The sequence below is a fragment of the Asparagus officinalis genome, chromosome 8 (genome assembly GCF_001876935.1).
Source record: "Asparagus officinalis chromosome 8, Aspof.V1, whole genome shotgun sequence".
NCBI lineage: Eukaryota > Viridiplantae > Streptophyta > Magnoliopsida > Asparagales > Asparagaceae > Asparagus > Asparagus officinalis.
The window spans coordinates 29,470,968-29,483,777 of record NC_033801.1 but is presented as its reverse complement, the minus strand read 5'-3'; the positions used below and the strand labels follow the sequence as shown (position 1 = coordinate 29,483,777).

The window sequence follows — 12,810 nt, the reverse complement described above, 5'->3', positions numbered from 1 at the left end:
GCAGTTAGTTGTTGCTCTATCAAGTTGCGAAGCGGAATACATTGTTGCATCCGCAGGTGCATGTCAAGTGATATGGCTTAGAAATCTAATGAAGGAGTTGCAACACCAACAAGAAGCACCAACAGAGATTCTCATCGACAACAAATCAGCTATTGCACTTGCCAAAAATCCGGTAGCACATAGACGAAGCAAACACATAGAGACAAGATATCATTTCATCCGACATCAAGTTAAAAGGAAGACCGTGATGTTGACATATTACAAGTCTGAAGACCAAATCGCTGACATCTTCACCAAGCCACTAAAGACAGAAACATTTTTGAAGCTTAAGAAGAAGCTTGGACTTGTGAGAAATGAAAGCTGGTGTTGAGGGGGAGTGTTGAAGATCAACCCCACCCCATTACAAAGCCCAATCTATTTTCAGCCCAAGGAAAATAAAAGCCCAATTCCATTTCATCTAAGCCCAATACAATGGAAGCTTCTCAACAAATGTGGAAGAAAGATATTTTTAAGAGAAAATTGTAGAAGGATGTAGAAAGAAGAAGTGTGTAGAATGTGGTAATAATGTATGGCTAGGATTGTTTCTTCCACACACTTCCTAGCCCTCTTAAGCAACTATAAATAGGGGTCTTGGGCTCTCATTTAAGCAAGCAAGCAAGAAGTAAGCTTGAAAGCTTGAGTGCGTAGTGTAGGCTTGTGTGAGTGTTCACCAAAATAAAAAGTTGTGTGAAAGTGAGGTGCTCTTGTAAGAGCAAGTATTGTACTCCCTAGTGTTCTATTAATAAAAGTTTTCTTTGTGTAGAGGGTTGTGTTCTTCAAATTCCATCAAAAATCCTCTTTTAACCCAAATTTTTACCCCAACTTATTTAAAAACCCACTCACTTTTCAAAACATTAATAGACCCATTATATCACATCCCGCTTATTTTTAAACCCAAATGTACAATACACCCATTATTTGTACTGTATTTATCCAAAAACTTGAAAAATCCTAAACTACCATTCATCCCCAAACTGATCTCTCCCTCTCTCCTCCTCCTCCATCTGAGCTCAGAGCTCTCTTCTTCCTCTTCTCCTTCAACCACTACCACCAACCTCCTCCTCTTCCCTCCCTTCACTTCCCCTCCTCCCTCAAGCCCATCAACCTCTGCATCCACCGCCCCTATCTCCCCTCGTCGCCACGTCACCCACCACCGTCGACCTTGAAGCAGATGAATAGCCCACCAATGATTTCGACATTGACTCCCTGCAGTTCGCCCATTAACCTGAAGCACTTGTCATTGTCGCCAGTGGACGGAGCTTGAGGAGGACCCGTAGTAATGGCGGAGGTCGAAGATCGCCTGGCTTTGTAAGGAGTTGTTTTCGCATAAGCCGGCAACGATGGTGAGGATCCTTGGCGCTCAAAGGAAATGAGTTCGGCAGAAGGAGGTGGGTTATGTTGTTCTCCATTGCAAGTCAGGTTAGTTCAACTCTTTGCCCATCACCTGTTCGTTGAATTTACACTTAGTGTTCTCTCTTGTCAATATTTGATTTTGATAATTTTCTTGGTATGTTTTTATGAACTGGTTGAGAAGAGTTAGAACATGATGTATTCATTGAAGATCTACCACCAATCTTATGCATGAAGAATCGCGGTTCCTTTCGAAGGAAACCCATGGAGATGTTTATTATGTTGCAACACAAGAGCCTTGACAAGCTTGCTGATGCAGCTAAAGTAATTAGGGGAAACAACACAGAAGAAAGTGAAATGATATTTGGAACATTATCTGTATTGAAGATGTCTTCTTTTTTAATATTATGTTAGTATGTATACTTATAACATAAGTATGCATGTGTACTGAGGATATATGAGTATTCAGATTAATATGATTCATCATATATCCGATATTTTTATTTTAGAAGCATATTATAAGGCCACCAGTGGTTATATGTCTATGAAATGTGTTTCAGATCTTGTATTTTATATCAAATGTGTACATTCATAGCTCATGGTATTGTTCTATTCCAAAACTAATGCTATTTGATAATTTTGCGATATTTGGTTGATGCACAACATTTATATATGTCTCATGTGTATGAGGTTCGGCGATATCAGATGTCATGTTTTATGTATAAGAGTTGACGTTGTTACATAGAAAAAGAGCTATATTATATTCGTCTACGTTATGTGTCGCCTGACCAATTTTCCACCTCGACGAGGGGTCCTCGCTCAATTTTTAAGCTTTTGGCAAAGTATAGCACTTTATGGGAAAATATAGCAGCTTATTGTTAAAGTATAGCACTATATAAAAAAGTATAGCACTTTATGACAATAGTATAGCACTTTATTGCTAAAGTACAACACTTTATTCTCTCTGGAAATTCTACAACTTAGTTGTCTAAAACCAAATCAGTTTTTTTCACAACAATGTAAACACTCGATGACCTATGTTATGTATTTATTGACCAATCATCCACCGCGACGGGGGGTCCTCTTGTAATTTTGAAGCTTTTGGCAAAGTATAGCACTTTATGAAAAAGTATAGCACCCTATGGCCAAAGTATAGTACTATATGGCAAAGTATAGTACTTTATTGGCAAAGTATAACACCTTATTAGCAAAGTATAGCACCTTATGCTCTCTGGAAATTCTGCACCTTAATTGTCTAAACCTAAATCAGTTTTTTTAGCCGCAACGCAAACACTCGATGACCTATGTTACGTGTTTATTGACCAATCATCCACCACGCTGGGGGGGGGTCCTCGCGCAATTTTGAAGGTTTTGGCAAAGTATAGCACTATATGGGAACGTATATCACCTTATGGCCAAAGTATAGTACTATATGGTAAAGTATAGCACTTTATTGTCAAAGCATAGCACATTATTAGCAAAGTATAGCACCTTATGCTCTCTGGAAATTCTGCACCTTAAGTTGTCTAAAACCATATTAGTTTTTTCCACCGCAACGCAAATACTTGATGAGCTACGTTATGTGTTTATTGACCAATCATCCACCACGACGGGGGTCCTCACGTAATTTTGAAGCTTTTGATAAATTATAGCATTTTATGGGAAAGTATAGCACCTTATGGCCAAAGTATAGCACTATATGGCAAAGTATAGCACTTTATTGGCAAAGTATAGCAACTTACTGGCAAAGTATAGCACCTTATGCTCTTTGGAATTTCTGCACCTTAAGTTGTCTAAAACCAAATCAGTTTTTCACTGCAACGCAGACACTCGATGACCTACGTTTTGTGTTTATTGACCAATCATCCACCGCGACGGGGGGTCCTCGCGTAATTTTAAAGGTTTTGCCAAAGTATAACACTTTATGGGAAAGTATAACACCTTATGGCCAAAGTATAGCACTATATGGCAAAGTATAGCACTTTATTGGTAAAGTATAGCACATTATTGGTAAAGTATAGCACATTATGCTCTCTGGAAATTCTGCACCTTAAGTTGTCTAAAACCAAATCAGTTTTTTTCACCGCAACGCAAACACTCGATGACCTACGTTACATATTTATTGATCAATCATCCACCGTGACGGGGGGTCCTCGCGGAATTTTGAAGGTTTTGACAAAGTATAGCACTTTATGGGAAAGTATAGCACCTTATGGCCAAAGTATAGCACTATATAGCAAAGTATAACACTTTATTAGCAAAGTATAGCCAATAAATAGATATAAACACTACTAGAAAATGGATTATTGCCTACGGATATTTAGCGACGGAAAATTCCGTCGCTATTACATGACTTATAGCGACGGAATTTCCGTCGCTATTTTACCGTAGGAAAATAGTTTTATAGCGATGGAAAATGATATTTTAGCGACTAAATATTTCCATCGCTAAAATATTAGCGACAATATAAAATTCCGTCGGTAAATTTGATATAGCGACGGAATTTCCGTCGCTAAAAAAGTTTTTAACGACGGAATAATTCGTCGCTAAAACTTTTGGGTGAGAAAAAAATTTCGGGCGCGGGCGCCCAAAATTTTGGGCACCCCGCGCCCGTTTTTACCGAGACCAACCCCCCCTTCTCTCAGAACCCGAGAACCAACCCTTCTCTCCCAGATCTTCGCCACCGCCTTCGCCGCCGCCCTTTCGCCGCCGCCTTCCCGCGCCTTCGCCGCCACCTCAGTGCTTCGCGGTGAAAATCGTTGTTTTCTTATCATGATTCATTGCAATCCGTATAGTTATCGATTACAAAGATCGCGTGCTTTTTTATGCATCCGCTTACAAAGAAAATCAAATAACACAAGAAATACAAAGAAATTACAACTTCTCCTTGTTTGTCGAACGGAATCGCCAAGACTCCTTTTGCCAGTCTTTGCTTTGTGGTGCGTTCTTTGGCCTGGCGCCGGGTTTATCCGACGCAGACTCACCCAGAGCATCCTGACTCCCACAGCCCAAGTCGTACGCGGTATTATTTCACCAAGGAAATTATTTAGCGCGGGAGGATTGTTCACCAAGAAAACAATCGTCCAAGTCTACGGGACTAAGGACCAAGCTTAGATCGGCAGTACGCTCTGCGCTAGATCTGAGATCCGCGTCTCTCGGAACACCTCGCTTTTTGCCGTTTGACGATCGCTGGCACCAGATCTGGAAGATGAGTCCCCGAATCCCCAAAGCTCCAATTCTTTTTTAAGTTTCCCATCTTGAATCGCAAAGCTTCGCTCCAAAAATTCCAACCCCTGAACAAATGAACCAAGTTGGCCTATTTATAGGCACCTTTACTTGCCCGCGCACGAACAGGTCTGTCACTCTTCTGGGTGGCCGGCACACTGACGCCGAGCCACCCTAGGGTGGCTGTCCTTGCGAGCCACCTCAGGGTGGCTCGCGCCACCGAGCCCCTCAAGGTGGCTCTCGCGCCCACCGCAGCCAACCTCAGGGTGGCTCGGCTTCGGCCGAGCCCCTCTAGGTGGTGGTTTTTTGGTGTTTTCCGCCTTTGGTTCTGTCCGTGATTTGATTAACTTAGTCTTTGATTTGGTTGATCTGATTTGGCAGTAAATCCGGATCCCGATTAGGCAGTAAATCCACTTCTGAATTTGAGTCTGAAACCGATCTTGATTCGATCGTGATTCGTCCGAGTATGCCCTTGGTTGGATGACTCGTTGATTCTTTGACACTTGGCTTGATTCCGAACGCGTATGGATGCATTCCGTCGCTTGCGTGCGATTAGTCGATCTCGTTGCCTCGTTGGTTTGTCGGTTTGTGCCGAGCTGAGCTAAGGGACCTATAAGCAATTTTATATGCCTACAGATACCCCCTCCAAAGTATTTCAGCCTCGTTCTTTTATAGAAGAGTCTGGAATACTTTGGATATGATTGTCCCAACCTTCAGTCGGTATAACGGGACTTTGGAATGGCTTCTGTTCTTGATTCCTTCAATCCTTCAGGCTATTCGGTGCTTTGTCGAATGTCTGTAAGGGTTCCGGTGCTGCATTTATTGTCTGACCGTCTGTCGGAATTTTGAATTTGAAGTCGATTCTCGGAAGTTGGTTCCTGATTTTCTAATCTTTAGCTGACCATCGATTGTTGGCGTCGAATCTTTGTCTGCAACGCGTTGTCCGGCGTCGTGTTGTTGAGTTATCCTTAAGAATGTTTATAAAAACATTCTCCAGGAACTTCTCAACAAAAATTAGGGAACAGTTTATACTCATATACCTTATTGGAGTAAGAAGCAGTTTATACTCGTATACTTTTCGGAGTATTTAAGAAGCAGTTTATACTCGTATACTTTTCGGAGTATTAAGAAGCAATTTATACTCGTATACTTTTCGGAGTATTGATTCTTTCATCGCAACGCATTGATTGGCGTTGACCTAGGGTTACGCTTTGACCGGCGTTGACCTTAGGGTTTTAAACGTCGTACGCTGACTTTTTGATCGCCACGTGTTGAATAGCGTTGACCTAGGATTACGCGTTGACTGGCGTTGACCCTAGGGTTTCGAATGTCGTACATTGACTTTTGATCGCAACGCGTTGACTAGCGTTGACCTAGGGTTACGCGTTGACCGGCGTTGACCCTAGGGTTTCGAACGTCGTACGTTGAATTTTTGCTCGCAACGCGTTGACTGGCGTTGACCTAAGGTTACGCGTTGTCCGGCGTTGACCCTGGGGTTTTGACCGTCGTACGTTGACCTTTTGATCGCAACGCGTTGACTGGCGTTGACCTAGGGTTACACGTTGTCCGGCGTTAACCCTAGGGTTTTCTCACGGGAATAGACTACCCGGCGACGCGTGTTAGGCGTTGACTTTAGGGTTTTTGGCTAACCCCCAGCCTTCAACGGGTTTGATTAGCCTTTACCGACTACCGTTTGAGTCGGGCTAGCATGCGGATTGTCTAAATCCGTTCCGCATGTAACGTTGTGCTAAGAGAGTGAATTCTCTGAGACTTTGTGCTATGATGTTGAATACATAGGCTTCGCCATTGTTACGGGAATAGGCTACCCGGCGACACGTGTTAGGCGTTGACTTTAGGATTTTTGGCTAACCCCCAGCCTTTAACGGATTTGATTAGCCTTTACCGACTACCGTTTGAGTCGGGCTAGCATGCGGATTATCTAAATCCGTTCCGCATGTGATGTTGTGCTAAAGGAATGAACTCCCTTAGACTTGATACTATGACTTCGAATACGTAGACTTCACCATTGTTACGGGAATAGGCTACCCGGCAATGTGTATTAGACGCTGACTGATCCCTACTTAGGCTTTGGGATAAAATACCCCAGACTGGTATTCTGGTGTCTTTTTCAATCGGTAAAAGACTAAACCGGCGACGCGTGTTAGGCGTCGGCATATCCTTTCTTAGGATTCAGGATGAAATTCCCCATGCGTGTAAGGCATGGATTTTGGTGTTATTAATAACAACCTGTCACAATGTCGAATATGCGATTAAGAACTAACCGGCAGCGCGGGTTAAGCGCAGACTTATCCTTGCTTAGATTTCAGGATAGAATACCCCAGAATCGAACTCTGGTGTCTTTTTCTACGGAAAAAGACTAAACCGGCAGCGCGTGTTAGGCGCAGACTTATCCCTGCTTAGGATTCGGGATAAACTTCCTAGACTGGAATTCTAGTGTCTTCTTCAATCGGTAAAAGACTAAACCGGCAACACGTGTTAGGCGTTGACTTATCCCTACTTAGGATTCGGGATAAAATTCCATGTACCCGTGAGGCACAGATTTTGGGATTTAAAAAAGGTGGTGTCTTCTCTTGGGGCAAAGACGAACCCGAAATGGGAGAGGAAGAATTTTATATTCTATCTCCCGACACTGAAGAAGAAGAATTTTATATTCTACCTTCAGCTGGAAAGGAGACTCGAGGTGGGATCTCCACCCCCAGAATCCGGAAAGGTGAAACTGAGAGTGGGATCTCCACTCCGAGAATCGAAAAGATTCGGATAACCCTAACTGTCGGAAGGTTTGATTACCGAACTAAAGATGAATTTCTCATTTATCGAGAGCGAATTATGGTTTTGACCCTAACTGTAGGAAGGTTTGGCCAAACAGGAGTTTGAGGTGACCCTAACTGTAGGAAGGTTTGATCACTCGATTTGAAAGTGGACCTCTCGTTCATTGGAGGAATCGAGAGGGGATTTTGACTGTGGTCCTAACTGTAAGAAGGTTTGACCAATGGCGGGTTTAAGACGATCCTAACTGTAGGAAGGTTTGATCGCTTGATTTGTGGACCTCTCGTTCATTGGGAGAATCGAGAGGGGATTTTGACTGTGGTCCTAACTGTAAGAAGGTTTGACCAAGTGGGTGTTTTGAGACAATCCTAACTGTAGGAAGGTTTGATCGCTCAATTTGTGGACCTCTCGTTCATTGGGGGAATCGAGAGGGGATTTTGACCGCGAGACAGTAAATACTGTCTCGGAAACAGTAACGCAGGCAGTTTTCGTTTTAACTGCCTTCCCACGTTTCAAACTCCGTTATTTTGGCAGTTATTCACGTGATTTTCGCCCACGGTGTTTCCCACGTCCCTTGGCAGTTAATGGACACGTGTAGGGCAGTTACAAAGGTAGTTTTGATAATTTCAACACTGTCTCGCTGGCGAGACGGCAAATACTGTCTCACTGGTGAGACGGCAAAGCCTGTCTCGCTGGCGAGACAGTTCATTCCTGCTTTGATTTTCAATATGAGATCCCTTTGAGTGATCTTCTCTATGTTTGGGATATCTATTAGCATTTTTTGACGCCTACACTTATATGGAATTTTTAGATCTCGAAAAAACCCCCGAAAAACCACCAAACACAGCAAATAAAATCACACAAGATTTAACATGGAAAACCCTCAATAGGAAAAAACTACAGAATCAAAATCAATCTACTATCACCTCCAAATTACAATCTTTTGTATGGACAAAGACTGTCAAACCCTCTCTCTCTCTTTCTCTCTACACTTCTTCTTCTTTGTATTTCCTCTAACAATAGAAGGACATATATAGGGAAACTAAAACCATATCTCTAGTCTAACTTCCTAATTAGAATAAGATTCAAACTCCTAATCATGATGGAACTCAAACTCCTAATCATGATAGATCTCTAACACTATCTAATTCTCATGAAGTTCTACAAAGAATTAAAAACACTATACTAACTTGGAGTTTGAGTTGATACCCAACAGTTTTAAAAACAGTGGGTATGTGGAGGTAATTAGTATGATTTTTGTTTGTGTAGTTTTCAAGATATCTGTGGTCTAGTGGATATATATAGCTACAACATTGCTATTCTCTTTTGGTTTTGTAGAAGAGTTTGAGTGTAAAAAAAATTAAATTAGCTAATCCGGTTAAAGTAGGATCATATAAGTTAAGCCCATAAATAAAATTTATTTTAACCAACATCATGTGTAAGTATTACAATTGGCATTGAGATATAAGATACATGTGATATTCTGTTTGACTTTTATACAAACAATGTCTATTTAAATAATAATAGTGTAATTAAACTTTGTGTTCTAAAAAAAAAGATCAAATATTTAGTATAATTAATTGCTTTAAAATAATCTAATCTAACCCAATAAGAAAAAAAATAGATGAAAGTGATGTGAAGATTGTTGTAATTTCATAATTCATAATTTTTAACCAATCTAATCTAATAATAAGAAAATAACAAAGGCACATACTTGTTGAAGGATATAAAAGTGCTATAAAAATTATTTGTAATTTCTGATTTAAAAAAAAGATCAAACATACAATATAATTAATTGTTTTAAAATAATCTAATCTAATCTATTAAGAAGAAAATAGATAAAAGTGCTGTGAAAATTATTGTTATTTCTTGATATGAAAAAAGATTAAATATACAATATAATTAAATATTTTAAAATAATCTAATGTAATCTAATAAGAAAAAAAATAAAGGCACATACCTATAGAATGAGATGAAAGTGCTATAGAAATTGTTGTAAATTTTTAGCCTATAAATTAGTATGTGATGTTGCATGTGAGAGAATAACAATTGTAAATCGAGTTCTGTTTAAATAAAAATAGTATAATTAAAATTTAAAACTAATTATGCAGTACCGTGAACTACTTGAATTTTAGTCGGTGAAAGATCGTCACGTTGTGTCCTCAGATCGCAGCCATTTATTTTAATTTTTCTTTTTTATAATTTTGAGAATAGCTTTTGTCTCTTTAATTTATTTGGTGATTTTTGCAAATATCCTATCCACATTACAAACATTTGTAATTCTGTGTTGTTCTTGGGTTCGACCTTTGGGGCAAACATTATTTGTCTCGTTAATTTGTTTAGTTTTTGCATATACGCCCTTCATCTTGAATATATTTATAAATTTGACATTTAATAATTTCATTCAGGTTTACATTTCAATTTAATCTATATCCTTATCTACATACTATGCATATCCAATAGGAATGCATCAATTTATCAACTTACTTTTACTTAATGGATTAGTATTTGAATTCCAATAGTATTTTTTTCTACCGAAAGATTTTCTTGAACTCATCCTTTTAAGGGGAGTATGATATAATTTAATACCATGAACCTCGGTGCAAGCTGGTATTTTTCCATCAATGAGATCTTCAACCTTTGGTTCAAGCATAAATGAGACAGATTAAAAATATATTTAAAATAATAATTAAATGTGTGGAAGACTATCCAATGAATCATGTTCTTCTGACAAATGGTGATTTATGGGGAAAAAAGAGTTTTTTTTTTACTTCTCAAGTTCTCATTGAATACCAGTTTATACATTGCATCCGAAAATTATACACACCTTTAATAGGAGGTAATAACTTCATAATAATGGTGGAAAAATTTTGTGATTAAAAAAAAAAACTCTTTGAGAGCATTTTCCACAAAACTCTCCTAAACTTTTCCTCTCTGAAACCACAAAACTAACAAAACTGACAAAAATGCATCTAATTTAAAAAAAAAAAATCCCTTCTTCTAGTTTCTTTTTACAAAAAAGAGTCCACATTACTTAATTAATGCTCACCCTCTCTCTCATTACCAATTAATGCTTCCCCCTAATTACCAAAAACAACCAAGATTTTTTTCTTCACGTACATCTACTGTGGACGCCAATGTCGGTTGGGTCACCATTTGGGTTCCACCTTTTTTAGGTACACTTACAATTCTGACCTCCAGCTCCTCACACACGCACTCTCTCTCTCTCTCGCTCTGCTTTCATATTTTAAGTTCCTCAGAATCCCCCCCACACACTCTCTCTCTCTCTCTCTAACCTCCACCAATGTCGTCGAAGGCAGAACCCACTCCCCCTCATCGCTCAACACCCACAGTCCTCCTCCTTGCTTGTCTAGTAATCCTCTCAACTCTCTGGTACCCCCTCCCTCAACCCAACAGGCCCACCTCTGTTTCTTATGATCACAGAGCAATCACAATCAATGGGCAGCGAAAAATCCTCATCTCTGGCTCCATTCACTACCCCAGGAGCACTCCTGAGGTCAATTCTGCTTCTGGGTTTCTCTCATTTTTCCCGAATTTACCACCAAGTTTTAATGTTAATTTTCAGTTTATTTCATCCGGCTTGCGTGCAGATGTGGCCTGATCTCATTCGAAAGGCTAAAGATGGGGGCTTGGATGTTATAGAGACCTATGTGTTCTGGAATGGGCACGAGCCTTCCCCTGGCCAGGTGATTTCTAAATTTCATGTGGGTTTTCTTGGTAATTAAAGTTTCGATCATTTTACACTGAGTTTTGTTTGGTATACATATATGTAGTATTACTTTGAGGAAAGATATGATCTTGTTCGGTTTGTTAAGCTCGTGGAGGAGGCTGGGCTCTATGTTCATCTTAGATTAGGCCCTTACATTTGCGCTGAATGGAATTTTGGGTATTTTTCTGAATAGATTTTGCTTAAATTGCAATGTTTTTTTCGTGAGGAATTGGGATTAACTTACATGGTTTTTTCTGTGTTTAGGGGGTTTCCTGTTTGGCTGAAGTATGTACCGGGTATCAGTTTCAGAACTGATAATGAGCCTTTCAAGGTTGGAATTGACCAGACACTTTATTGAATTAATTAATTAATTATTATTTTTCTTCTGAAAGTTGATTTTGATTATGGGTGCTAGGCTGAAATGGAGAAATTCATAAAGAAGATAGTTTCCATTGGGGTTTTATATTGTGGGGTATCATTTATTCTTAAGTTGAGAATTGAAAGGGTTCATACCCTTTGATTATTAACACTGTAGCTACAGTGTTTATCAGAGAAATCTCAGTTTTGAGATACGCTCCTAAATTGTAATTTCTTGTTTAATTAATAAGAAATTATCTGTGTGGCTCCCGAGGACGTAGGCAGTTGCCGAACCTCGTTAAATCTTGGTGTACTTTTCTATACTGCGTTTCCGTTGCAATTAGGGGATTAGGCGTTAAATTCCTAACAGTATGTACCGGGTATCAGTTTCAGAACTGATAATGAGCCTTTCAAGGTTGGAATTGACCAGACACTTTATTGAATTAATTAATTAATTATTTTTTTTCTTCTGAAAGTTGATTTTGATTATGGGTGCTAGGCTGAAATGGAGAAATTCATAAAGAAGATAGTTTCCATGATGAAGACAGAAGGGTTATATGCTTGGCAAGGTGGTCCCATTATCCTTTCGCAGGTATCCCCAATCTTTCTCCATTTGGGCTTTTATTGTGTCACACACTTTTTGTACAGAAAACCCCATGATTTAAGAAGTTTTGTTAATTAGAGAAAATAGATAGAATATACATCAGGAAGAAGAGGAGGAAGTATAGACTGTATAGTAGGAGGAGATACGAGGGAGGACTAGAAAACTTACGTATTTCTTTTTGTGGCTAAACTTTATGATTGCTTTATGCATTGCTTGTTATGACTAAAATTTATCAGATTGAGAATGAGTATGGACCTGTGGAGCACTATGGCGGCCCCGGTGACAAGGTGTATGCATCATGGGCAGCAAAATTGGCGCTTGCTCTTGATGTTCGAGTTCCGTGGATTATGTGCAAGCAAGTTGATGCCCCTGATCCAATTGTATGTTTATTCCCTTTCCACTCTTCATGAATTCAGTTTGTTTCTATTGCAATCTCGTGAACCATGTTGTTAAAGTCCCTTAGACATGAGGGTTGAGAATTATGATTTTATATTATAATATGCCTATGCTAGTTTATCGCCCTTTTCTTGGACCGAAACATGAGCTGTTTGTGTGCGGTGATTTTCTCTTAGAACGCGCTTCAAATGCGTGTATGTTGGGATTTGAACAGGGTCGCTCTGATGTTATTTTAAATATGTCTCTCACTTTACCAAAACTCTAAAGTTATGGTGCGGACTGAGAAGTGAAGAGTTACAATTTTATATTTTAACATGCTCCT

General features: G+C 39.5%; 1 protein-coding gene across 1 annotated transcript; it reads left to right on the top strand.

The window, feature by feature from the left end:
• On the top strand, window positions 10,669-12,537 carry LOC109820517 (beta-galactosidase 4-like). The gene is made up of 6 exons (XM_020386672.1): window positions 10,669-10,918; window positions 11,013-11,108; window positions 11,196-11,308; window positions 11,396-11,462; window positions 11,988-12,080; window positions 12,329-12,537. The coding sequence occupies exons 1-6, from the start codon at window positions 10,706-10,708 to the stop codon at window positions 12,500-12,502; spliced, it is 756 nt and encodes a 251-aa protein (XP_020242261.1). The 5' UTR covers window positions 10,669-10,705; the 3' UTR covers window positions 12,503-12,537.

Bases quoted from the DNA above. Each gene is read 5' to 3' on its own strand.
- LOC109820517 (XM_020386672.1), top strand. From the start codon at position 10,706: ATGTCGTCGAAGGCAGAACCCACTCCCCCTCATCGCTCAACACCCACA. The intron at 11,109-11,195 runs GTGATTTCTAAA...ACATATATGTAG, and splicing joins ACGAGCCTTCCCCTGGCCAG to TATTACTTTGAGGAAAGATA. The intron at 11,309-11,395 runs GTATTTTTCTGA...TTCTGTGTTTAG, and splicing joins TGCGCTGAATGGAATTTTGG to GGGGTTTCCTGTTTGGCTGA.